Here is a 27,152-nt window from a genome sequence, read left to right on the forward strand (position 1 = left end):
GAGTATGATATCTAAGGAGATGGAGAAAACACCTGTCTCTGGATTACATCTTCAAACTAAGGGCAACCATGGCATCTGTGACAGGAGACACGTCCATCTATGATATATACGGGTAAGAAAGTGGTTTAGTTTCAAGTTAGTGTACTGTTAGCTAGCTAACGTTACGTGTTTGATCTTATTATTTGTATCTCAGAGCCATTTGCTTGGGTAGCTAACATAGAATCTGGTTGGTTAGCTACCTGCAGATTCATGAGGGGTGGTAACGTAATGAGTTGGAATTATGGTTCATTGTTTAGCTAGCTATCTACAAGTCTGAACAAAAGACTCCGCTATGCAAGTATCCATTTCAATAGAATGTCACTGTGACAACTGTTGATATACGTTGGTTAGATACCTGCAGATTCATGCAGGGTAGTAACATGAGATGTTGTTCATTGTTTAGCTAGCTAGCTACATGTCTTAACAGAAGACTCCACTATGTAAGTAACCATTTCGGGTGCGTTCGTAAAATCAGCCTGACCAACCACTCCGATTTCAGCGCACTCTCGTCTGAGTGTTCCAGAGTGCAGAATAACTGATTTACGAACGCTCAACATCAGTTGAATATGGCCGTTGTCAGTAAACGTCGGCAAAAAAACACAATCAAATTGTTGATACGTATTGCTGCTTTGTTTTTCAAAATAATGTTTCAATTCTGTCTTAAACAATGTGAAGAGGGGTTTGTTCTCTGCCCACTTCATTTTATGGATTAAGAATCTGCAATGAAAAATATTTTGCATTTTTTATTTTACAAAAGTTAAATCATTTTGATCAAAATAAATCAGTCTTTCAAATTAACATTAATAGTAGTTAAAAAAAGAAGAAAATAAATCTAACTTAATCCAATCGGACATAAGAACAGTTCCAAAATCAATGGGCAAGAGTCTCTGGGTCACAACCACAAATACACATTTGTTATGAATCGCTATTTTGAATCTGTGTATAATAAAGGTCTTTAAGGTGCTTGACTGCTGCTGTTAGTACAGAATGCTCGGCTCAACCCTTGGGGCTAAAGCGATGGGTGGGGCTAAAGCTTAAGAGGGTGTGAACGATGCTGAATGGGTGTAGAAGGGCTCTCCAGTAGTAGTACCAAAACATTTAAAGGCCATTTTCTCAAAAGTGAGTTTACAAGTTAATCAAATCATCAAGTTTATTTTATATAGCCCTTCGTACATCAGCTAATATCTCGAAGTGCTGTACAGAAACCCAGCCTAAAACCCCAAACAGCAAGCAATGCAGGTGTAGAAGCACGGTGGCTAGGAAAAACTCCCTAGAAAGGAAACTCCCCTAGAAACTCCCTAATCAACTTTCAAAGCAAAAATGACTTTCCCATTGTTCCTCAAATGCAGTGTATGATATACCATTTTGTAGCTCTGAGTCTCTACTTTTATCCAATGTAAAAAATCAATTTTGCTACATAAGACTGAATTTGTATTTTATATTGTTTTTTTGAGCCGGTCGGTCAGTAGTCCTACTTTGGGTGGCTATCTGAAATATATGAGAATGATCAATGAACTTGCCAGGTAGCCTAACCTGATTGTTTTGGCAAAGATTAGTCTGTAGTAGACTGCTTAACTGTATATGGGTAACTTTAATATGGATCATATAAAAGTAGGCCTACTCTTATCAAGAAAAAACGTAGAAAATTAAATGAGTGCTTTCTGCATATGCTCGTTCGCCTTTGGGTGCTGACAACTGGTCATTGGTCACCAACAAGACATGCAACTTTTTGGTTCTGAAGCACAGGTTAGGTTTTTTAGACAATTTGTTGCAATACTGTAGACCTATGTGAGAAACCAGATCAAATAGACAAAGGTAGAAATATATAAAATACAAATGGTATGCATATGTAGCCAATGAAATGTATAAAAAAGTATTTTTCCTATTCAGTTTCATACTCCTTTTAATTCTCCACTTTAAGAATGGCCCAACTCTAACGTTACCCCATTGAAGGTGATATTTCAAATTGTTAAGGTAAGGGTTTAGGATTCCAGATAGCACTAACACTTTGGGAAATACTGCGCCAGCTTACCGGACCTGTGATTGACAGTTTGCTGGTCCAATCAGAGGGCAGAGTGTGCATTTCACTAGCCAATCTGTTGAAAGTTTTTTTCTTTGCATGTGTGCTGCTGCTTGCAGCTTTTCTGTCTGCTTGGTGAGTAATCTATGGAGAATCTGCCACAAAATGAGTGATAAAACGTCTTGAGGCTCCAAGTCCAAATCAACAAGTTTTTATTTTCTATTAAGTTGTCTCGAGTCCTCACATTTGTGAATAGTCAGACTCGAGTCCGAGTCACATGACTCGGAGTCCGCACCTCTGCTGCATACGATCTGAAAGACCTTTTACTCTCCCGTTGTTTACTGTGTGTTGAATTGTGTTGTTGACCAGAACTGCTAAGTAGTTCTTGACTTGATGGCCTGGTGTGGCCTAGCTGGATCTTATTCAGACCACGTGGATGTGTTTAGCAGAAGGGACAGCTCAGTCAGACTCTGCCCATAGTCTGTCTGCCCACACTGATTATCCCTCAAGTACTCCTGCAGGGATTTATAAAATGCCTTAAGTGGTAGGCCCTTGTGCTGAGATGACACAATAGACATCTATATGGAGGGACTGTGTCCTTTGTTTAAGAGGGCTTTCACTGTCACTGCAGTTCTAGCAGTTGGAAATCTTAAAATTCCTGTAAATTTACCAAACTGCATTATACTCGAGGAAATAACCCTGTGCCATGCCCTTCGGATTAGACTCTATCAGTGTCTGTCAGTAACCCTCCCTCAGTGGCCATGAAGTCACCATTGTCCAGTGCTTTACGTGCAGTCAGGGTAGTCCTCTAGGTTAATCAGTGCTCTGATTTGAGTAAGTGATATCTCACCTACTCCCCCCTCACACTCTCTCCCCTCTCATTCCCACTCCTTCCCATTCCCACTTTGACCTACACTATGCATCTCAAATACAGAGGTTCTGAACGCTGGACCTAGTATGGCTATTTCTGGACTTTGTATCTTGATCCAATTGCTTTAATCCAATGTTCTGTGTTTTGCTCTTGTAGATCCAGTCTCATCCAGCACTTTTCTCTAGCATCAGCATGTGGCCTAGCGTAGCATATTGGCTTTTCCAGCCTGTGTGTGTGTCTCTGGGAGAATGTGTCTGCTGCGGTCTGAGAGGACACTGAGTCTGGAGGCAGAGCTGATTTTATTACAACAAAAAAACTATCACATTTGCATAAGTATTCAAACCCGTTACTCACTACTTTGTTGAAGCACCTTTGTCAGCGATTTTTGCCTTGTCTTCTTGGGTATGACGCTACAATCGTGGCACACCTGCTGTATTTTGAGTTTTTCCCCTTCTCTGCAGGATGCTCTGTCAGGTTAAATTGGGAGCATCCCCACAAAGCTATTTTCAGATGTCTCCAGAGATGTTCGTTCAGGCCACTAAAGAACATTCCGAGACTTGTCTGACTTGACTTGCCACTCCTGCATTGTCTTTGTCCTTAGTGTCATTGTCTGAATGCTCTGGAGCAGGTTTTCATCAAGGATCTTTCTGTACTTTGCTCTGTTCATCTTTCCTTCAATCCTGACTAGTCTCCCAGTCCCTGCTGCTGAAAACATCCCCACATGCTTCACAGTAGGGATGGTGCCAGATTTGTTCCAGACGTGATGCTTGGCATTCAGGCCAAAGAGTTCAATCTTGGTTTCATCAGACCAGAGAATCTTGTTTCTCATGGTCTGAGAGTCCTTGAGGTGACATTTGACAAACTCCATGCGGGCTGTCACGTGTCCGTCTGGAAGGTTCTCCGATCTCCACAGAAGCTCTGTCAGAGTGACCATCGTGTTCCTGGTCACCTCACTTACCAAGGCCCTTTTCCCCCGATTGCTCAGTTTGGCCAGTTGGCCAGCTCTAGGAAGAACTTCTTCCAAGAGCTTCTTCCAAATGTCTTCCATTTAAGATTAATGGAGGCCACTGTGTTCTTGTAGCTTCAGTGCTGCAGAAATGTTTTTGGTACCCTTCCCCAGATCTGTACCTCGACACAATCCTGTCTCACACAATTCCTTCGACCTCATGGCTTGGTTTTTGCTCTGACATGCACTGTCAACTGTGGGATCTTTTTATAAACAGGTGTGTGCCTTTTCCAAATCATTTGCAATTAATTTAATTTACCACAGATGGACTCCAAGTTGTAGAAACTTCTCAAAATGATCAATGGAAACAGGATGCACCTGAGCTCAATTTCGAGTCTCATAGCAAAGTTTCTGCATACTTATGTAAATATATTTGCAACCATTTATAAACCTGTTTTTGCTTTGTCATTATGGGGTATTGTGTGTAGAAAAAATGATTTCATACATTTGAGATTAAGGCTGTAACGTAACGAAATGTAGAAAAAGGAAGGGGTCTGAATACTTTCTGAATGCACTGTATATACAGTACCAGTCAAAAGTTGACACACCTACTCATTCCAGGGTTTTTCTTTATTTGTACTATTTTCGACATTGTAGAATAATAGTGAAAACATCAAAACTATGAAATAACACATGGAATCATGTAGTAACCAAAAAAGTGTTAAACAAATCAAAATATATTTTATATTTGAGATTCTTCAAAGTAGCCACCCTTTGCCTTGATGACAGCTTTGCACACTTGGCATTCTCTCAACCAGCTTCATGAGGTAGTCACCTGGAATACATTTCAATTAACAGGTGTGCCTTGTTAATTTGTGGAATTACTTTCCTCAAAGAGTTTGAGCCAATCAGTTGTTGTGACAAGGTAGGGGGGTATACAGAAAATTGCCATTTTTGCTAAAAGACCAAGTCCATAATATGGCAAGAACAGCTCAAATAAGCAATGACAGAAATGACAGTTCCAGATTGACTGACCTTCAAGTCTTAAAGTAATCTGGAACATTTTAAGAACTTTGAAAGTTTCTTCAAGTGCAGTCGCAAAAACCATCAAGCGCTATGATGAAACTGGCTCTCATGAGGACCACCATAGGAAAGGAAGACCCAGAGTTATCTCTGCTGCAGTGGATAAAGTAGTAAACTGCACCTCAGATAGCAGCCCAAATAAATGCTTCACAGAGTTTAAGTAACAGACACATCTCAACATCAACTGTTCAGAGGAGACTCTGTGAATCGGGCCTTCATGGTCGAATTGCTGCAAAGAAACCACTTCTAAAGGACACCAATAAGAAGAAGAGACTTGCTTGGGCCAAGCAACACGAGCAATGGACATTACACCGGTGGAAATCTGTCCAAATGTGAGATTTTTGGTTCCAACCACCGTGTCTTTGTGAAACTCAGAGTAGGTGAACGGATGATCTCTGCATGTGTGGTTCCCATCGTGAAGCATGGAGGAGGAGGTATGAGGTTGTAAGGGTGCTTTGCTGGTGACATTGTCTGATTTATTTACAATTCAAGGCACACCTAACCAGCATGGCTACTGGCTACAGCATGGCTGCAGTGATACACCATCCCATCTGCTTTGCACTGAGTGGGACTATCATTTTTTAACAGGACAATGACCCTTCAGGCTGTGTAAGGGCTATTTGACCAAGGAGGAGAGCGATGTAGTGCTGCATCAGATGACCTGGCCTCCACGATCACCTGACCTCAACCCAATTGAGATGGTTGGGGTGAGTTGCACTGGAATGTGAAGGAAAAGCAGCCAACAAGTACTCAGCGTATGTGGGAACTTCTTCAAGACTGTTGGAAAAGCATTCTAGATGAAGCTGGTTGAGAGAGTGCGAAGCTGTCATCAAGGCATGGGGTAAATAAAATATATTTTGATTATCACATTTTTGGTTGCTACATAGTTTGTCTTCACTATTATTCTACAATCTAGCAAATAGAACAAATAAACAACCCTGGAATGAGTAGGTGTCAACTTTTGATTGGTACTGTATGTGTGTAATAATGTATCATTGTGGAGTGTTTCAGAAAAGCTTTTTCAATGCATACAAGTGTCCTGACATTACAGTGAAATGTAAAGTCATTTCTACTATAAAAAGAACGGAAACCCCGTTTAAAAAAAAAAAAAGTACTTCTCTGTCAGAGCAAATAGATGTGATTGTGATGCGGCTTGAGCTGTTTTGAGAAGTAGAGCTCACAAAGCATTGAGAGACAACAGACTGTCAGCACAGTCAACCCTGGGCCCTTGCTCTCTGCAGCTGTCAATAAGGATTTGCACATTGGAGTGCACACGCCGTCTCGTTTCTTCAGACACCAATATGTGCAAAGAGACTGGGGAGAGGACGTCTACTGCTCGGTTTTAAGATTATGGAAAGTGTTTTTATTTTTTTATTCCTTCTCAAAATCAAAACAACCCAAGCCTTTGTTTGGTCTGTGGTTGTCATTCTCTCTAAGGCTGTGTGAAGTTGTTTGGAATTCTCAAACCAGCACTAGTAGGTGTACAGCATCCAAAATGTCTCTATGGCAACAACACTGTCAATCTGACTGTTGTTGACGTAGAAGTATGGATGAGTAAAAAAAAATATATTACTGACGGTAACACATCCGTCTAGTTGAGGGTGTGCACACTTAGTAAGCAACATGGTATGGGGAAAAATTAATTTTGGGCCATAGTTGCACACCGCCAACCTAAACCAAGAGGGATTTCAATAAGACACAGCAGATGCATCGTGTCCCTGCCTCCACTTTTTTGGGATTTGAAAGGAATTAACAGAGCCCTATTTAAAGCACCACAATCTCATGAATATTTACGCTGTGTCATTGAGCGCTGCCTAAACCTCGGCTTGTTTGGCTAATGGCACATTTAGGAGGTTTAGCAAGGTGTTGAAACTGGACCGGGACCTCCTCTCCTCCCCCTTGTCTCGAGAATAGAGAAAAATGGCACCATGACTGCTCTGCAGAGGGATGGCGACATGCCCAGTAGGCATGAGACTGGTTGTGTCCTAGTTACCAGGGCATGAAGCCTGACTGACTGCCTCCACCCCAAACAGCACAACACTTAGCTTAGTCTACCCTTCCATCAAAGCTACAACTACATCTAGAAGGTGGTCTGTCTGTCCAGCCATGGAATAAATATATCTTTACTGTCACACTTAACTAATCATCCAGTTCAGTCCCTCCACAGCATTAAAGGAAAACCCAAAACCAGTCATTCCTTTAATTATATAGTTTAAAATAACACTGAGAAACATTGAAAATCTGCAGCTTAAGTCGACTACAAAATCCACAATGCAATGCGCTCTCTATGGGTTGGCTGGCTGGCTAGCTAGTAAATGTAGCTACACACAATATCAAAGGAAATATCAGCATGTAACATAGCTAGTTAGCTATAAAATCGCCTTAACAATCTCACCTTGTTCAACCTGCAGATTGATGTGCATCAGAGTGGAATCTAACATTCGCAACGGCAGATATACTTTTGTGGAGATGGGAAAAGTTGCCCATGCTACGTCAATGTGGTGTGCGGTGCATTCTGGGTGATTTATGGGACAAGGAGTGCTCTCCTTCAATGAGTAAGTGGGAGTCTATTGGGCACTAGCTCAAAAACACAACATTTGAAGACAAATTTAGTCAACAAGAAGGACAACATTACTAATCTTTTTTGAGATGTGAGATAATTAACTTGCTCTCTGTAGTATCGTATAGCTTTGGAATTGTGACATTAAGTATTTTTGAGGAAAATTGGCACTTCTCGTCATACACACTGATTTTGAAAAGGGATTGCGTGATTAGCTTAGCAACCGAGAAACGCAGCATGACACGAACGCAATTGGTCAACAGTCTGCTGGGTGTGTCGTTGTTATACGTTCCTTCATTCATTGGATTCCTTTCTATAATACCTCTGGCAACGGCATCATGCAATGTACCCTGGAATAAAGAGCAGACCAATAGGAAACATGTGCTAGACCCTCGGTTAAATTACACATTTCTCCAGGTAGGAATATCTGCAAAATATGATCCATTTTCTCATTAGAGAGAATACATCCTCCTGAGTTATGAGTTTGGCCAGTATTGAAAACTGTTTATGATGGTTTTCGTGATCTAAAAGTTGTATTCCTATATCTTCCAGTGTAGTGAGAGTGACTTCATCACGGTGCTACATCATACCAGCCTGGTTTTCTGCCTGCTTGAACGCCAATAACTCAGATAAACATGAAATGACCCAGGGAATCGATAGAACATCACTCAGAGATGCACAAAAACAATATAACATTCAAAGTGGGTGAACCGTTCCTTGTAAGGACAGAAAACCAATTGTTTGATGTCCAGGCCCGCCCTTCACTATACTACACTCGGCATGTCACTTCAGATCCTCATTGAGGGGAAAGAAAGAGTGTGCCCCAAATAAAGGACCTCTGGATCCCTCTGGGTTATGAATTTAGGTCAGTTGGCTGGGGCAGAAGGGAACTGGAGAGCGGTGAAGAAGTGTGTCCTCCTGAGATCACTGGCTCTATATTACAGAAACGTTGGTGACGGTGGAATGGAAACCAATGTCCTACATTCTAAATTTGTGACCGGTGAGGCAGACGTTCGTAATACGCAGCTTTTCAGTCACAGCATTTTGTTTCGATAACGGCCGGGCCTGGCACAAACGTATTATATGCATAGGTCACTAGCAGCAACAGTGTTCCTTTCTTTTGGATTATCTTATTGCTTTCATAATGTTGTGTTGAATCATTTGTGCCATTGTGAACCTTGAGCTAACAGTTTGGTGTGTGCATGTTGGGGGGAGATGGGTAGAGAAATCGTGTAATCACTCTTGATTTACCTGAAAATATTTAGAACAATACTGTCAGTGTTACTGTTGCACATTGCAACGTGCTTTTCACCTGCTCCTAGCCACGGTTTTCCACTCATTCTGAAGCGGTGGATGCATGACTTCCATGGCAACCAGAAGTTAATGAATCATTGTTCTTGGCACAGGGCCAGGGGTGACCTTTACAGAGAGACAGATTAGGAGTCGTTTGACACCACGCTGAGTCCACCAGGCCGGTGGCCCTTGGCCCTCAGACCAGCCTGGTGCACAGACACATGAACGGACACTATCATGCACACGGCCAAACATGCAAGCTGCATGAGAATGGGGCCTCTAGGTTATGGTGCATTTGATGAACTCAATCAGGAGAATATTCTTTCATCTGCTCGTGTTGAGTAACTAATGCAGCGTGGACAGCATTTAGCACGGTTAGTAAACATATGTGAATATATTGTGTTAATTTATTTCCTTTTGTGAATAGGCTTGCAGCCTACAGTAGGTGGTTCCTGTCAAAATGTATTATGGTTAATTGTAGTTGAGGGAAAACCAGAAGATTACATCCTTTCTTTTGTAGTACGCCCAGGCTAGCGACGTTTCTCAGGTCTTCGTGTTGTAGCTGGGATGTTTCCATTTGGGATTAGGATGTTTTTAAGTCCTTGCATACAAAACATTCCTTGGCAAAGACAATGAAATAGCATTGACTTGTCCTCTGTCTAGCTTGCAACATCAAGGATGTCATACTCTGACTGCCTCTCAGAAGTTGTCGTTCTACTTCAATCTGTCAACGCTGCTGTCATCTTGTTCTTTTATGATTCCAAGACATTGCAGTTGGGCACGTTCCTTTTTATGGCAATGTCAGTTTTGTAAACAATGGAAAAACACTTGTCATTTGAAAATGTTCACAGCCATATGTCAAAGTACATGCAGGCTTCAAATCAACTGTTAGAAATATTATAGTGTCTGTCTTTTTGTTTGAAGGGCTTGACTGCTAACAGGGGTATACGTGTGCTCTGTCTGTCATACAGCGTATGTCCAGTGGGAGCTACACAGCAAGGTGACAAACGGCAGCGCTGCCAAAAACCAGGTGACTCGGGAGACTGAGGATATTGGCAGATGGCCACGGTGTGACGGAAACACTGGACGCCGAGGAGACATGACACAAATGAGCGCCGAAGCCTCTCTCTTAATTACCTGTCTAGAGCAAGGAGTGCAGCGAGGGAGGAACATGACGATGGCAGGCCCACAAAGCACGTCCATTAGAGGCCTTGATCAGACTAATCACCCTGTGGACAAAATAGTGTTGTGATTGTTAGCCTAGCCTTTTAGCCTCAATTACCCTGTTAGCCTAGTCGGTTAACCTAGCTTTGCCTATTAGCATTGTAACTTCTGGTTTGGACTTTTGAACTTCTATTAGGTTAAGATCAGTGTGTGTGTCATTTTGAGGAACTTACAGTAAGTGAAAGCTTAAGGAGGCTAAACGTTCAATGAGATTAGTGTGGCAGCTTTTGGTTGGCCAGCATGTGGTTTGATTGACTCAGCAGTCAGCCTCTCTGGTTTGCTTAGTGCTTCATTGATACGGTCCTTGAGCTTTGCATTTGCATAGAGAGCTAAAAAACTTTTTATGATTTCACTGTAGGAATATTTGTGAAACCATTTCCCTGAAGGTTAGGTCATCACCATGGTTCCAATCATTTCAACTGCCATTCATTTCTCTTCTGACTGAATGCACACCAACCTTGAGTTGCCTCTTCACCATCCCCTCCGCAGTGGAAGACAATGAAACACTCCCCTTAGAATGACAGCTTTCCTCACAGGATGAGATGCATCTTACATGCATTGCTCCAGTGTTCACTTTAGCAGGAAGCATTTCCAGCAGCAATTGTATCACATCTCTGACCCATTTTTTCCCCCTTTCTATTTTTGTTTCTTCAAAAAAGCTTTCAAGCTTTCATAGGTTGAATTGACCAGGGACAAGTCATCAGTTGTTTGACAGTGCTTTTGTCTCTTGAGAAAGGTAAACCCTGTCCACCATCACAGCCCCTGCATTTTGCACTAACACACAAGGATGACTCGTGGTTTGGCCGCTTCACAAAAGGGAACCTGTGTTTTGGCGTGTGGAAAACAAAGTGTAGGGATGGGCATTTGACATTTATTTACTATTCAAATAATGACATTTTGTCAGATAAAATTAAATGATTGAGAGTAAATGGCAATCAGAATGACGCAAATACACATAGTAGAGGTTAACAGCGGACATTCTGCTTTTTCTCTGGTAGCAACAGCAAAAGAAGTCAGAATTTTGCCATGGTAGGACTGGTTCTGTTACAAAAAAGACTTTCTGGTGACTTTTTGCATTGATATGTGTCATGTATTGTGGAACTCTGTTAGATGAGCATCTGTAATTGCGATTTAAAGTGGGGGAAAATAGCATACCGATGTCAAGGCAGCCGAGAGGGCTAAATGTGCAGCAGTAGCTCAACTCAACGTTATAAAAACTACATTCAAAAGTTGTTTTTATTAAATTAAGAATTTCAAATGTCACATGGATCATATAATTGAACGTTTTTTCATTGTTAAAATCGGCCTAAAAAAATCGAACACTAACTTCTGTTAGGCTATCCGAATATTCGTTTAACCTTGCCCATCCCTAGTAGAGTACATCCCCTCCGAGAGGAGCCTCGGTAGACTATAAATAGATCTTACGTAATCCAGTTTGTTATGACATTATGTAATTACAGAGAAAGCTGCTAGACCCAGGTTCAAATGAGAGCCGTTCTTGACCAGTCTCGGTCTGCATCGCAGCCGAGGAGGTGTTGAATATTGATATTAACGAGTGATGGCAATGCTTATCACAGCAATTTAATGCAGGGCTCGGCTATGGTGTCATTTGAGCGGTAGGGTGCAGTGACAGACGGGGAGAGGGAAGGGAGGCTTGTCTAGGCCTTTATGATGACGAGTGGGACTGGGAATTGCCAGGGACCTCAATATGATATTGTCACGATACTTAGTGCTTTCGGAAAGTATTCAGACCCCTTTTTCCACATTTTGTTACGTTACAGCCTTATTCAAAAATTTATTAAATAAATGGAAGTCCTTAATCTACACACAATACCCCATAATGACAAAGCGAAATGTTTGTAAATATATAAAAAATAAATTGATACCTTATTTACGTAAGTTTTCAGACCTTTTGCTGTGAGACTTGAAATTGAGCTCCGGTGCATCCTGTTTCCATTGATCATCCTTGATGTTTCTACAACTTGATTGGAGTCCACCTGTGGTACATTCAATTGATTGGACATGATTTGGAAAGGCACACACCTGTCTATATAAGGTTCCACAGTTGACAGTCCATGTCAGAGCGGAAACCAAGCGATGAGGTGGAAGGAATTGTCCGTAGCGCTGCGAGACAGGATTGTGTCGAGGCACAGATCTGGGGGAACGGTACCAAATGTCTGCAGCATTGGAGGTCCCCAAGAACACAGTGGCCTCCATATTCAATGTTTGCTTTTTTATTTTTACCCATCTACCAATGGGTGCCCTTCTTTGTGAGGCATTGGAAAACCTCCCTGGTCTTTGTGGTTGAATCATTGTTTGAAATTCACTGCTCGACTGAGGGACCTTACAGATATTTGTATATGTGGGGTACAGAGATGAGGTAGTCATTCAAAATTCATGTTAATAAACACTATTGCACACAGTGAGTCCATGCAACTTATTATGTGATTTATTCAGCAAATCTCTACTTAGGCTTGCCATAAAGGGGTTGAATACTTCTTGACTCAAGACATTTCAGCTTTTCATTTTTAATTAGTAAAATGTTCTAAACTTAATTCCACTTTGACATTATGAGGTAGTGTGTAGGCCAGTGGCACAAAATATCAATGTAATCTTTTTTAAATTCCGGCTGTAACAAAACAAAATGTGGAAAAGTCAAGGGGTGTGAATACTTTCTGAATGCGCTGTATATTTCTGCGTATCACAGTCCGGGTCATGGACTATACATGTGAAGATGACCCATTTCCTCTGATGGAAGATGAATTATGTAGAGATACTGTAGTATACAGGATATGTCCATTTATAGTTACTTGGCTAGCTCCTCAAAGTACCACTGCCCCACTTTCTATACAGCCCTACTCTCTACTGTACACTTTCACTATCTAGGTTGCTCACGTAATGTGTTATGGAATAGTTCAACGTTGTACATTCGTAGACGGATGTATACATTCTGTGCAGTTATAGCAATATAATGCTAGAACTGCTCTAAATCCCCCAGGATACTACACAATGTACACACACACACACACACACACACACACGTGTTTTCTGACACCATTTACATATATTTGTATTATTATTGATAGGCTCTAACCCTGTATGTTGTCGGGAGCTTAGACCGCAACTCCGGAAGACCAGACTCCGGCACTTCCACTTATTTGTTAGTTAATCTATAAGATAAGAATGTAAACTTCCTTGTCTGTAGCCGTGGTTAACCACGTTGACTTACGGCCTCCTGCATATTGATTGCTGCCGCAATGTGTCGTGCCAGACATGCAGTAGGTTTATTTTAAAAGCAGGGAGCTGAGATCATGCATTTGGTGTGTGTGTGTCACTGAGCGATAATGGACCTCCTGGTATGGAGCTCCCTTTTGAATTGCACCATTTTTTGTCATGAGAACTCTGCTCTCTCATCTCCTCCGGCTCGCCTTAGAGAATCTCTCATTTGTCTTTGTTGATTCTTATTTACCCCGCCTAACCCATACATAGAGGGAGCTTTATAGTACACGGTCTGTATTATGGCAGTCTATCCACCTTGTACTACTGTTGGAGAAAAATCACAACATCTTCAATGAGGCTCTCGTTGTAAAGACAGCCGTATAATGCACATACCATTTCAACAATCATATGGCGATCTATAGTGCTAATGTGATTCCACTTCCACTTGCTGCTGTGATGGCTGGCCCTGGCAGGTTTTCACTCGGCAGCCAGTGAGTCTTGTCTTGGCACGTTTGATTGGTGTAGAGTAGACAGGCTTTTAGAGCTCTTGGCTAGCCTCCCACTACTTGGCCTGATGAAAGCAGGCCCAGTGTACTACACTAATGGATAGGAGGCTCTCCTCTCGCTCCCTCTCCCCCCTCTCTCTCGTTCTGCCTCTCTCGCGTCCCCTCAACCTGCCTGCGTCCACTGAAGAGCTGAAGGGAAGACCAGAGTCCACAAATCAAGGGGAATCACTTAATAGTCAGGAGGTGCCCATTTCAGTTGCTTTGTCACAATATTAATAATTTACCACATGATTCCCTGGACTTCTCCCTGTCTTGTCTGTTTGACACGGGGTGGTTTTGGTGACTCCCCATGCAGCACGTTGACCTTGACACAACCAGACAAACAACACTGTTCCTATAAACGACTCACACTGGCCAGTGTGTTGTCAGCTTGGCAGCCTTAGCACAGGTCAGGACATGTTCTCTCCCTGCAGCATGTGTAGACAGCATTGGGCCAATGTTGACTCATTCTTAGTCCCTACAGCAGCCCCTCCTTTTGTATATTTTTAGGTGGTAGATCAGCTTTAATATTGCATATTGTGGGTTCTATCAATGTAATTGTCTGCATCATTTCCAATCCCCCATATGTTTTTCTTATTTTCCTTGTTTATTATTTTCCCCTGACCCTACCACCCCTCCCCTAATTGAAGTAAACTAATGGACAACAACGCTTAGGCTTCTACTTCCAGTTTATACATACTATATACATTTTACAGACACAGTACATTTTACATGAGTTAACCAGCCACTCATCCTTTCTGCCTCCTCTGCCTTCCACTTTTTGGTCTCTGAGAGGGAAGCTATTGTGTTAGTGCTCACTGCTCAGACAAGTGAAAGCTATGTATCTGCCAGGCCCCTCCTTTTCTCCCTCGTCTCTCCCCAGTTGCCTAGCAGCGATGGGAGAGTTTGAAGTGTTGACATTTCCTGCACGGGGGCAGTTCCTGTAAACACTCAGACATTAAGTGACTGCTGTCTCTTCCTCTCCGGTCTCAGCCAGGGTGGACGAAAGGCAGTCAGAATCAGAGTTGAAGGCCCAAAATAAACCCTTTTCTCAAATTGAAGAGAGGAGATGACGGCGAAGGGAAAGTGTTCTTTTAATACGACTGCTTTTATCTCGGGGCAAAAAGCAACAAGACGCTCGCTGCAGTTTTAGCTGTTTAGAGATGTATTTATTCTGTCTGAGAGCATCCAGAAGGGAAGTAATTGTTACTGACAAGGTGCGTTTAGGCAACGAGCTGGTGTCACACTGCCTTTCTGACCAATGCAGAATGACACAGCAAATAACTGCATGTCTGGGACATGGGGACAGATCATGTAGATGCTCATTACTGAGCTATCTTCATTCACACATTGTGAATCTCATATCAGTTTTCCTTTGTTGTCTGTGAAATGACAAACATTAGCCATTCTGCGTCGTAAACCTATCATTAAAAACACCAGTTGCAGAGCTGGAAGAGCATCAAATTCTCAGATTCATCTCAGGAAATGTTTTTAGCCAGGGCTCCTCTCTCTTGCTCTCAGCTCTGTGCCAGGCAAGATGACCACAGCCAGGTATCGGCCCACCTGGGACCTGGCCCTGGACCCGCTGGTCTCCTGCAAACTGTGCCTTGGAGAGTTTCCCCTGGAGCAGATGACCACCATCACTCAGTGTCAATGTGTCTTCTGTACACTGGTGAGTGCACTTAAATCGTCTGTTCCTCGTCTTGTCAATATGTCCCCTGTGTGCACCATAGTGTGTATGTGTTGTGTTTAACACCGTCCTTGTCAATATGTCCTCTGTGAAAGAGCCGTATCTGTGTTGCACATGTTAACATCCTGAAGAATAGTGTTTGTTCACCCATGTTATGTCTAAGAAATCATGTGCGTTCTACCTCAATATGTGGATAGTGAAGTACTAGCAGTGAATACTATGCAATTCTTTCTTCCATACAGATCCAGTTTTCACCACTGCCTTTGAATGCACAGAACAATGTAACAATATAACTGTCAACTAAGTGAAAGGAATTCTTAAAAGGCTGGAGGTTGTGAGCACATGCATCGCATACCTTGATCTAGGAGTGAGCAACTCCTATACACGTCAGTCCATGGTGATTCCTCTACCTGGGTCAAACACTGAAACCTCAATGAGACCTCAACTCCCTTCTTGATCTTGCAATTTTATTTGTAATGTATCTACAGAAATACAATACTGGTCGTAACTTAACTAAATGTATGCTACAGTCATTGTGGACTGCTGTCCAGTTGCTTGAATTCACAGAGGAGAGGCACATTGATTTTTGACCACTCCTCAAGCTGGGACCACAGCCACGACTTTCCCAGCATGTGAAAGCCTGAAGATGCTTAAAAATTCAGCATCATCCAACCCTGTTATCCCCTTCTTTCATTTTAATCTCGCCATTTGACTCGCCCCTCAGTATTTTTGGAGAGTGAGAGAAAGTCAAAACATGACAAACGATTTGTTTGCTGAACCATAAAAAATTATGCATAAAAAGAAAATAACTGTGACAAATATCTTAGTTGGGACTTAAGGTGTCTTCCAGTCAGTGGGCCTACATCAAATGTATTGTGTTTTGTCTGTAATTGACATATTGAATATAAACTCAGTCGCAAGAGACTGAATGTACTGTAATGTTTTGGTAGGAGATCTCTAAAACCAGTCCGCTATCATTTATACTTTTGAACAGTGGGAACAATAACTGTCTGGCTGTCTTAGGGATGCATGATATATCGGTGAACATATCGATGTCAAGTTTAATGGCGACGTTAAAAACCGATGTCAAAGCTACCCTGCATACCTACAGTTGAAGTCAGAGATTTACATACACTTAGGTTGGAGTCATTAGAACTTGTTTTTCAATCACTCCACAAATTACTTTTTAACAAACTATAGTTTTGGCAAGTCGGTTAGGACATCTACTTTGTGCATGACACAAGTCATTTTCCAAAAATTGTTTAGACAGATTATTTCACTTATAATTCACTATCACAATTCCAGTGGGTCAGAAGTTTACATACACTAAGTTGACTGTGCCTTTAAACAGCTTGGAAAATTACAGAAAATGATGGCTTTAGAAGCTTCTGATGGGCTAATTGACATAATTTGAGTCAATTGGAGGTGTACCTGTGGATGTATTTCAAGGCCTACCTTCAAACTCAGTGCCTCTTTGCTTGACAGCATGGGAAAATCAAAAGAAATCAGCCAAGACCTCCACAAGTCTGGTTCATCCTTGGGAGCAATTTCCAAACGCCTGAAGGTACCACGTTCATCTGTACAAACAATAGTACGCAAGTATAAACACCATGTGACCACGCAGCTGTCATAACGCTCAGGAAGGAGACGCATTCTGTCTCCTAGCGATAAACGTACTTTGGTGCGAAAAGTGCAAATCAATCCCAGAACAACAGCAAAGGACCTTGTGAAGTTGCTGGAGGAAACGGGTACAAAAGTATCTATATCCACAGTAAAACGAGTCCTATATCGACCTAACCTGAATGGCCCCTCAGCAAGGAAGAAGCCACTGCTCCAAAACCGCAATAAAAAAGCCAGACTACGGTTTGCAACTGCACATGGGGACAAAGATCGTACTTTTTGGAGAAATTTTCTCTGGTCTGATGAAACAAAAATAGAACTGTTTGGCCATGATGACCATTATGTTTGGAGGAGAAAGGGGGATGCTTGCAAGCCGAAGAACACCATCCCAACCGTGAAGCACAGGGGTGGCAACATGTTGTGGGGGTGCTTTGCTGCAGGATGGACTGGTGCACTTCACAAAATAGATGGAAAATTGTGGATATATTTAAGCAACATCTCAAGACATCAGTCAGGAAGTTAAAGCTTGGTCGCAAATGAACAATGACTTCAAGCATAATTCCAAAGTTGCGGCAAAATGGCTTAAGGACAACAAAGTCGAGGTATTGGAGTGGCCGTCACAAAGCCGTCAATCCTATAGATAATCTGCGGGCAGAACTGAGCAAGGAGGCCTACAAACCTGACTCAGTTACACCAGCTCTGTCAGGAAGAATGGGCCAAAATTCACCCAACTTATTGTGGGAAGCTTGTGGACAGCTACCTGAAACGTTTGACCCAAGTTAAACAATTTAAAGGCAATGCTACCAAATACTAATTGAGTGTATGTAAACTTCTGACCCACTGGGAATGTGATGAAAGAAATAAAAGCTGAAATAAATCATTCTCTCTGCTATTATTCTGACATTTCACATTCTTAAAATAAAGTGGTGATCCTAACTGACCTAAGACTTTTTAATAGGATTAAATGTCAGGAATTGTGAAATTGAGTTAAAATGTATTTGGCTAAGGTGTATGTAATCTTCCGACTTCAACTGTATAAAACGTAGGTACATGACATAACGCCACGTAAAATTGTGCGCTACACGTGCAACACGTCATTCCTAACCTAGCCCACACAATTTCTGCTGTGTGGATCGAGCATTCAACAAGTCAAGCAGTCATTTGAAAGATTAAGAACATTTCAGCGAGACAACTCAAATGCGAAATCCATTAAAGCCAAGATAATGAATTCATTGCCTTTGACAATCTTCCGTTCTCTGTCGTTGGTGATGTTGGCTTTCGCCGACTGGTCGAGCACCGGTACACACTACCAAGTGCGCTATTTTTCAGATGTTGCCCTACCGGAGTTACACAGTAATAGCGTCAATGCTATTAGCTTCACAACATACATACTATGGAACGCTGTTTGAGTCTTTGCGTGTCACAAAAGATACAGTAGCACTGTGAAAGCTGTACAAAAAAGTCTGCAAACACCAGCCACGAACTATGTGTTTACAATACCACGTTGGTAATAAAGCATAATTTGTTTTACCGCAACTTCTGGGGTAGCTAGCTTTAGCTTGGTGCCTAGCTAGCACCAATACAACCAGCCTGAAAACAATGACCAATAGAAACTGCAGTCATTTTCATTTTTTCTTAGGAATGATTTGGGAATCCTTGTGAATAAGTATTATCTAGGTTGCCACTTGTTGTTCACCTATTGAAATTGAACTTCAGATCATGAAAATAAATAGCCAGCTACTTAACCCTGTTGCCCAAAGCAAACGTTTTAAGCAGCCAGCTAGCTTCATGAAGCGAGCCACAATAAGGATTAGGCACAATAGTGGAATTTGCGGTTTGCTTTCAAAATAAAAGTATGCCATTGACAGTGATACAAATAGTCTAATTATGCCTACTTTTATTTTGAAGGCTAACCACAACATTTACATTACATTTTAGTCATTTAGCAGACGCTCTTATCCAGAGCGACTTACAGTAGAGTGCATACATTTTATTACATTTTACATACTGAGACAAGGATATCCCTACCGGCCAAACCCTCCCTAACCCGGACGACGCTATGCCAATTGTGCGTCGCCCCACGGACCTCCCGGTTGCGGCCGGCTGCGACAGAGCCTGGGCGTGAACCCAGAGACTCTGGTGGCGCAGCTAGCACTGCGATGCAGTGCCCTAGACCACTGCGCCACCCGGGAGGTTGGCGCAAAGTCCACTATTGGTTTCCGACCACCATTAATCAGATAAGAACGATTTTATAAATTAGGGTTATTTTAGATGACACCTAGCTATATAGTTAGCTAGCTAACTATAGCTACTGAAACCGATTTCATGTCGTTATTTGACACGTCAAATAGTGTTATTTGACGTATACCTTTTTTGACACGCAAAGACCCAAACTGCATTCAATAGAAATCCTGGTTGAGAATGAAACAACTGAACAACAAAACAGCACAGCAAGTAAGTGAAAGAAATAGGTTTTGATTATGTTTTACTGGTAATGGGGACATGCATAAATGCCAACAATATAACTGGTAATGGGGACATGCATAAATGCCAACAAAATAACTTTTTGGTGTGTGTGCGTGCATGTACTTTATTTAACTAGGCAAGTCAGTTCAGAACAAATTCTTATTTACAATGACGGCCCGGACGACGCTGGGCCAATTGTGCACCGCCCTATGGGACTCCCAATCACGGCCGGATGTGATACAGTCTGGATTCGAACCAGAGACTGTAGTGACGCCTCTTGCACTGAGATGCAGTGCCTTAGACTGCTGCTTGTGTGCGTGTTAACTATTTAACTGTACTAGAAGGCTTAAAAGACCGCAAAAATGTTAAATATCGGTTATCGGTATCATTTTATTTTGGCAAGGAAAATATTGCATATCGTTATCGGCCGAAAATGTAATGTGTATATTACAAGTCGGTCGTCTGTGGAGCTCAATCAGAGCTATGAAAGAGCCGTGGCTTTTAGTTTGGTAATGAACTTGTGTTTACTGCAGTTGCTAATAGGGAATTGGCTGGATTTGTAGCACTATGCAATATTACATATTGTAGCTGTGAATAGCCTTAGTTTAGAAGTCCCTCTCACTGTCTCATTAGTTTAAAATACTTTCATTGGGATGTTGTGGTTAGCATGCTTCTCTTCAGCTAACCAGAAACTGTCAAGAAACCAGTAATGGATGGCAGAATGAATAGTTAATGCCAAAAGCAGAGAACTTCTACTACGGGGTTCAAAGAGGGAGAGGCACTTTGGTTGTCGCACCATACAGTATGCCAGGGATGGGTAACTCCAGTCCTCGGGGGTCCTGATTGGTGTCGCACTTTTGCCCCGAGGACTGGAGTGGCCCATCCCTGCAGTATGCCTGCACATTTTCTGATTGACTGCATGGCCAAAGAGTGAGGTCAATTTCATACTCTTTGTTTTTATTTCAGTGCCTGAAGCAGTATGTGGAACTCCTGATCAAAGAGGGGCTCGAAACTGCTATTAGCTGTCCAGACTCTGCCTGTCCAAAAAGAGGACACTTACTGGAAAATGAGGTATTATTTACAAAAATGTTTTTTAATTATATAATTTGTTTCAGGGACATATGCAATTCAGGTATTGAAGGGGCCAGAGCCAAATGTATTGTACCATTTTTCAGCTTTTACTTTTCAGTGTACAGTTGCTTACTTTTAAGAATATGATATTACATCTACACACACACACACACCAGAATTCATGTGAGTGAATTCATGATCACAAAGTTGTGGTAAGTTGATAATGCCATTTGATTTTACTGGACTTACTGGATTTACTGGTTTTCAGCAAAACAGAATAAATGCAGAATTGACAGAAGTATCTTAAGTAAAATGTGTTCATATTGAGAAGACAAAAGGTAGGTTACACAGACATAACACAACTCAATCGTGATGGATGATGGGGAAACTAGACGGAATGGCAGTCTGTTTGTGCTATCATTCCAACTCTGTATCACTCATTGTTATGACAATGAGCAATACATTTGGCAAGAACAAACTGATCTGGGACCTGACTATGGTGACACTACAAAGTAGGGAAACTGATTATTTCATAGTGATGCAAAATGCATTGCATGCATACTATCAGATCATCAAGGAAGTCCAAAACACAAATTCCTATTATTAACAGTGTTAAATAACACTATGTGAAACCATTTTTTTTTGTGAACAAATGTTATAAGGACAAAATGAAAAGAGATAGGTAGAAATGTGAAAATCATTTTGGGAAATCTGTTGCAGCTCAAATCTACTACAAAACCCACAATGCAATGTTCTCTCTCTCCCTCTCTGGGCTGGCTAGCTAGGTAGCTAGCTAGAAACATAGCAACATACAATAATACCAAAGTGATCTGGTGTGCAGGTAATTGTTTTAAAAGCTTTGTGAATTGTGATTGTCTGTGACGAGTTATATACAGTGCATTCGGAAAGTATTCAGATCCCTTGACTTTTTCCATATTTTGTTACGTTACAGCCTTATTCTAAAATGGATTAAATTCGTTTTTTCCCCCTCAAACTATACGCAATACCCCGTAATGACCAAACCAAGGTTTTATAGAAATGTTTCAAATGTACAGTACTAGTTAAGTTTGGACACACTTACTCATTAAAGTTTTTTTTACTATTTTCTTGATTGTAGAATAATAGTGAAGACATAAACTATGAAATAACACATATGGAATCATGTAGTAACCAAAAGTGTGAAACAAATCAAAACATGTTTAATATTTGAGATTCTTCAAAGTAGCTACCCTTTGCCTTGATGACAGCTTTGCACACTTTTGGCATTCTCTCAACCAGCTTCACCTGGAATTATTTTCCAACAGTCTTGAAGGAGTTCCCACATATGCAGAGCTCTTGTTGGCTGCTCCTTCACTCTGCGGTCCAACTCATCCCAAACCATCTCAATTGGGTTGTGGTCGGGTGATTGTGGAGGCCTGGTCAACTGATGCAGCACTCCATTACTTTCCTTTTTGGTCAAATAGCCCTTACACAGCCTGGAGGTGTGTTGGTTCATTGTCCTGTTGAAAAACAAATAAAAGTCCCACTAAGTGCAAACCAGATGGAATGGAGTATAGCTGCAGAATTCTGTGGTAGCCATGCTGGTTAGGTGTGCCTTGAATTGTAAATAAATCACTGACAGTGTCACCAAAGCACCATCACACCTTCATGCTTCATGGTGGGAACCACACATGTGGAGATCATCCGTTCACCTACTCTGCGTTTCACAAAGATCTGGCAGTTGGAACCAAAAATCTCAAATTTGGACTCATCAGACCAAAGGACAGATTTCTGCTGATTTTAAATGTTCTATGCTCGTGTTTCTAGGCCTAAGCAAGTCTTCCTATTATTGGTGTCCTTTAGTAGTGGTTTCTTTGCAGCAATTCGACCATGAAGGCCTGATTTCATTGAGTCTCTGAACAGTTGGTCTTGATGTGTCTGTTACTTGAAGTCTGAAGCATTTATTTGGGCTGCAATCTGAGGTGCAGTTAACTACAATGAACTTATCCTCTGCAGCAGAGGTAACTCTGGGTCTTCCTTTCATGTGGTGGTTCTCATGAGAGCCAATTTGATAGTGCTTGATGGTTTTTGTGACTGTACTTGAGGAAACTTTCAAAGTTCTTGAAGTGTTCTGAATTGACTGACCTTTGTCTTTTTTTTTTTTTTTAAGGGGTGGATCAGCTTAGTATTGCGGAAAGATTGTTGCAATTTTTTGTCTGCATCATTGTAATTGTCTGCATCATTTCCAAACTCCCATATATTTTGGGGGGTAAATACAATATATAATAAATATAAACCTATATATAATATACCTATATACACATACCTATATAGACATACAGTGGGGAGAACAAGTATTTGATACACTGCCGATTTTGCAGGTTTTCCTACTTACAAAGCATTTAGAGGATAATTTTTTATTTTTTAGATTCCGTCTCTCACAGTTGAAGTGTACCTATGATAAAAATTACAGACCTCTACATGCTTTGTAAGTAGGAAAACCTGCAAAATCGGCAGTGTATCAAATACTTGTTCTCCCCACTGTACATACTTTTTTTTAGAATATACCTTTATTATTCCCCGCAAACCCTACCACCCTTCCCCCAATTGGAGAAAACAAATTAACAATAACTTAGGCTTCTACCTTCAGTTTATACATCTTATACACATTTTACAGACACAATCTATTTTACAATAGTTATATTTTTTGTTTTTAGTCCTTCCTCTTTCTATTTGTAACTGTTATTTCACAAAATGTCTGAATCTATACATTTTACAGACCCCGTATGTTTTACATTGGTTATCTTGTTATTAGTCTCATCGTTCAGCTCCATTCAACTCCTCCCATCTATCTCTCAACACCATCCATTTTGGATTTCTATTTGCCATATATATTTTTCAACTTTGCTGTGATGCTTGACAAAAGTACTAAACCTTTCTATTCTCATAGCTTCTACAGATTGTAAATTAAAGAGAAACATTTTTGCTAAAATAATTATTATATTATTGATTGACTATGGCTTTTCAAATCACCCAGTATTGCTATCTGCAGTGTTAGTCCTAGGCAAATGTTGCAATGCTTCAGCCATTCCTGGACCTGTGACCAAAAACGAGCTACATATGGACAGTACAAAAATAAATGATCTAATGACTGACTTCTCACAGCAAAATCTGCAGAGCTGGGAAGATTGTATCCCCCGTATATATAAAATTCTATTGGTTGCAAGAATTTTGTATAGTAATTTGAAGTTTTGAATCCGGCGTTGTTTTGCGTATTAATTCATAAACCATATGCCATGGAATGGGTACATCGAAAATCTCTTCAACTATTTTGCAATTTATATGGCACAGCTGTCAGTTTTTTGGTCCTCAAATGAAATTGGTATATGTTTTATTTGTCACACTTTTCTTTAACCATTTATGTTCTTTAATACAGGGCCGACATACAAGTTCCTTATTTTTTCCCCTTTTTACTTGCCTCTTCCATTTTTGTGGTAATGCTGCAATTAGTTGGTTGTAATTTTGGGTAGAGCAGACATTTCCATATGTCTGTGTTAGCTGCATGTGTGACAACTCCACCAGTCCTATTTAGGATATCATTCACAAAAATTATACCTTTTTTAAACATTTCTTCGAAAAATACGTTTTTTATTTGATCAATTAGTATATTTGAGTTTAACCACAATATTTGTTGTATTATTTGTTGTCTTTTCATGTGGATTAAACTGAAATTACAACCAACTTTCTAAGGCTTGTTTAAAAAAATAACAATATTTTTGAGATTATTTCCTTTTCAAACAACAAAGTGAGCAGGTGCAATTTGAATAAAGGGAAAATGGCCATTCTTGAACATAAGATGAGACATTCCTACCAATTTACTAGAAAACCAGTTTGGATTTAAGTATAACTTTTGTTTGACTGATGCCTTTAGAGGTCTAATGCTTTAATATTGAATAATTTCTGCCCTCCGTATTCATATTCGTTATAAATAGGCCCTTTTGATTATGTCTGGCTTGCCATTCCAAATAAAATTGAATATTTTTTTGTTCATTTAATTTAAAAAGCAGGTCACTAGGTGTAGGTAAAACCATAAGCAAATAGGTAAACTGTGATATAACTAAAGAGTTCATCAGGGTGATTTTTCCACAAATAGACAGGTATTTTCCTTTCCATGATAGCAAGATCTTATCTATTTTTGCTAACTTTCTATAAAAAATTGGAGATCATTTCTTTCTTTTGGAATTTGTATACCGAGTATGTTCATCTCCATCAGACCATTTAATTGGTAAACTACACAGTAATGTAACATTTGCATTTTTTTGGTGATTCAATACGTAATATAGTACACTTAATTTGGTTTTAATCCAGAGAAAATAGTAAAAGTATCTAGATCCTCTGAGGCCGTGGAGAGATTCTAATTGTGGTTTTAAAAGAACATGAATCATCAGCGTACAATGACACCTAAGGGATTTCTAATCCCTTAATATTATTGTTTGATATAATTTTAACAGCTAACATTTCGGATGGCAACAATAAATAGATATGCCGATAGTGGACAACCTTGTTTTACTCCTAGATAGTTTAACACTTTCTGAGATGTAGCCATTATTTACTATTTTACACCTAGGGTTACTATACATAACTTTAACCCATTTTATAAGAGATTCCCCAAAATTGAAATATTCTAGGCATTTATATATAAACTCCAGTCGTACTTTATCAAAAGCCTTTTCAAAATCAGCTATGAAACCAGGCCTGGTGTCCCCGGTATTTCAGTGTTCTATTGTTTCCAGTACTTGTCTTATATTATCTCCAATGTATCGTCCATGTAAAAAACCTGTCTGATTAGGATGAATAATATCTGACATTTTCTTAAATTCTATGCGCCAAGCATTTTGCTAGGATTTTTGCATCACAACACTGAAGTGTAAGAGGTCTCAAATTTTTTTAATGGACTGGATCTTTATATATATATATATATACTGTATATATATACCACTTGAGTCCTGTTTCAATAATAATGATATCAGACCTTGTTGCGTGTCCGATAAGCTACCATTTATATAGTAGTGGTTAAAACATGATAATAATGGTGCTCTGGGTATATAAAAAAAGTGTTGTATACTTCCACTGGTATGCCATCCTGCCCTGGAGTTTTCCCAGCCTTAAAGGCTTTACTTGCACCAAGAAGTTCCTCCTCTGTAATTTGGCCTTCACATGAGTCTTTCTGTACAGATGTTATTATTCGGAAAAAAATCCATACAATTAGTTTCAGTTAGTGGAGTTTGAGGAGACTGAAACGAAAACACAATTTCTTAATAAGTAATAATGGATTGCTGTTTCTCTTTGCTTATTTGAGCTGTACTTGCCATAATATGGACTTGGTCTTTTACCAAACAGGGCTGTCTTCTGTATACCCCCTACCTTTTCACAACACAACTGATTGTCTCAAATGCATTAAGAAGGAAAGAAAATCCACCAATGAACTTTTATGAAGGCACACCTGTTAATTGAAATGCATTCCGGGTGACTACCTCATGAAGTTGGTTGATAGAATGCCAAGAGTGTGCAAAGCTGTTATCAAGGCAAAGGGTGGCTACTTTGAAGAATCTCAAATATAAAATATATTTTGATTTGCTTAACTTCTTTTTTTTTTTTATGGTTACTACATTATTCCATATGTGTCATTTCATAGTTTTGATGTCTTCACTATTATTCTACAATGTAGAAAATACTCCAAATAAATAAAAACCCTGGAATGAGTAGGTGTGTCCGAAATTTTGACTGGTACTGTATAAAGAAAATAAACTCACATTTACATAAGTATTCAGACCCTTTACTCAGTACTTTGTTGAAGAACCTTTGGCAGCAATTACAGCCTTGAGTCTTCTTGGGTATGACGCTACAAGCTTGGCACACCTGTATTTGGGATGTTTCTCCCATTCTTCTCTGCAGATCCTCTCAAGCTCTGTCGGGTTGAATGGGGAGCGTTGCTGCACAGCTATTTTCAGGTCTCTCCAGAGAAGTACGATCGGGTTCAAGTCTGGGCTCTGGCTGGGCCACTCAAGGTCTTGTCCCAAAGCCACTCCTGCGTTGTCTTGGCTGTGTGCTTAGGTTCATTGTCCTGTTGGAAGGTGAACCTTCGCCCCAGTTTGAGGTCCTGAGTGCTCTGGAGCAGGTTTTCGTCAAGGATCTCTGCTCCGTTCAGCTTTCCTGACTAATCTCCCAGTCCCTGTTGCTCAAAAGCATCCCCACAGCATGATGCTGCCACCACCATTCTTCACCGTAGGGATGGTGCCACGTTTCCTCCAGACGTGACGCTTGACATTCAGGCCAAAGAATTCAATCTTGGTTTCATCAGACCAGAGAATCTTGTTTCTCATGGTGAGAGTCCTTTAGGTGCTTTTTGGCAAACTCCAAGTGGGCTTTCATGTGCCTTTTACATAGGAGTGGCTTTCATCTGGCCACTTTACCATAAAGGCCTGATTGGTGGAGTGCGGCAGAGATGGTTGTCCTTCTGGAAGGT

At 40.7% G+C, this 27,152-nt stretch overlaps 1 protein-coding gene across 4 annotated transcripts in view; it reads left to right on the forward strand.

Annotated features, from left to right (window-relative positions):
* LOC120060184 (probable E3 ubiquitin-protein ligase RNF144A-A) overlaps nt 1-27,152 on the forward strand; it is a 63,440-nt gene that overhangs the window by 12,101 nt on the left and 24,187 nt on the right. For 3 of the 4 annotated variants that reach the window (XM_039009316.1, XM_039009319.1, XM_039009320.1), the window contains exons 2-3: nt 15,322-15,472; nt 20,543-20,647. In XM_039009316.1, the coding sequence (XP_038865244.1) occupies nt 15,338-15,472; nt 20,543-20,647 (240 nt within the window). In that variant the 5' untranslated portion in view covers nt 15,322-15,337. Of the gene's footprint in view, nt 1-15,321; nt 15,473-20,541; nt 20,648-27,152 lie in introns of those variants that run through there. The other variant, XM_039009318.1, reaches the window with a different exon arrangement.

The sequence above is a fragment of the Salvelinus namaycush genome, chromosome 15 (genome assembly GCF_016432855.1).
Source record: "Salvelinus namaycush isolate Seneca chromosome 15, SaNama_1.0, whole genome shotgun sequence".
NCBI classification, from domain to species: Eukaryota; Metazoa; Chordata; class Actinopteri; order Salmoniformes; family Salmonidae; genus Salvelinus; species Salvelinus namaycush.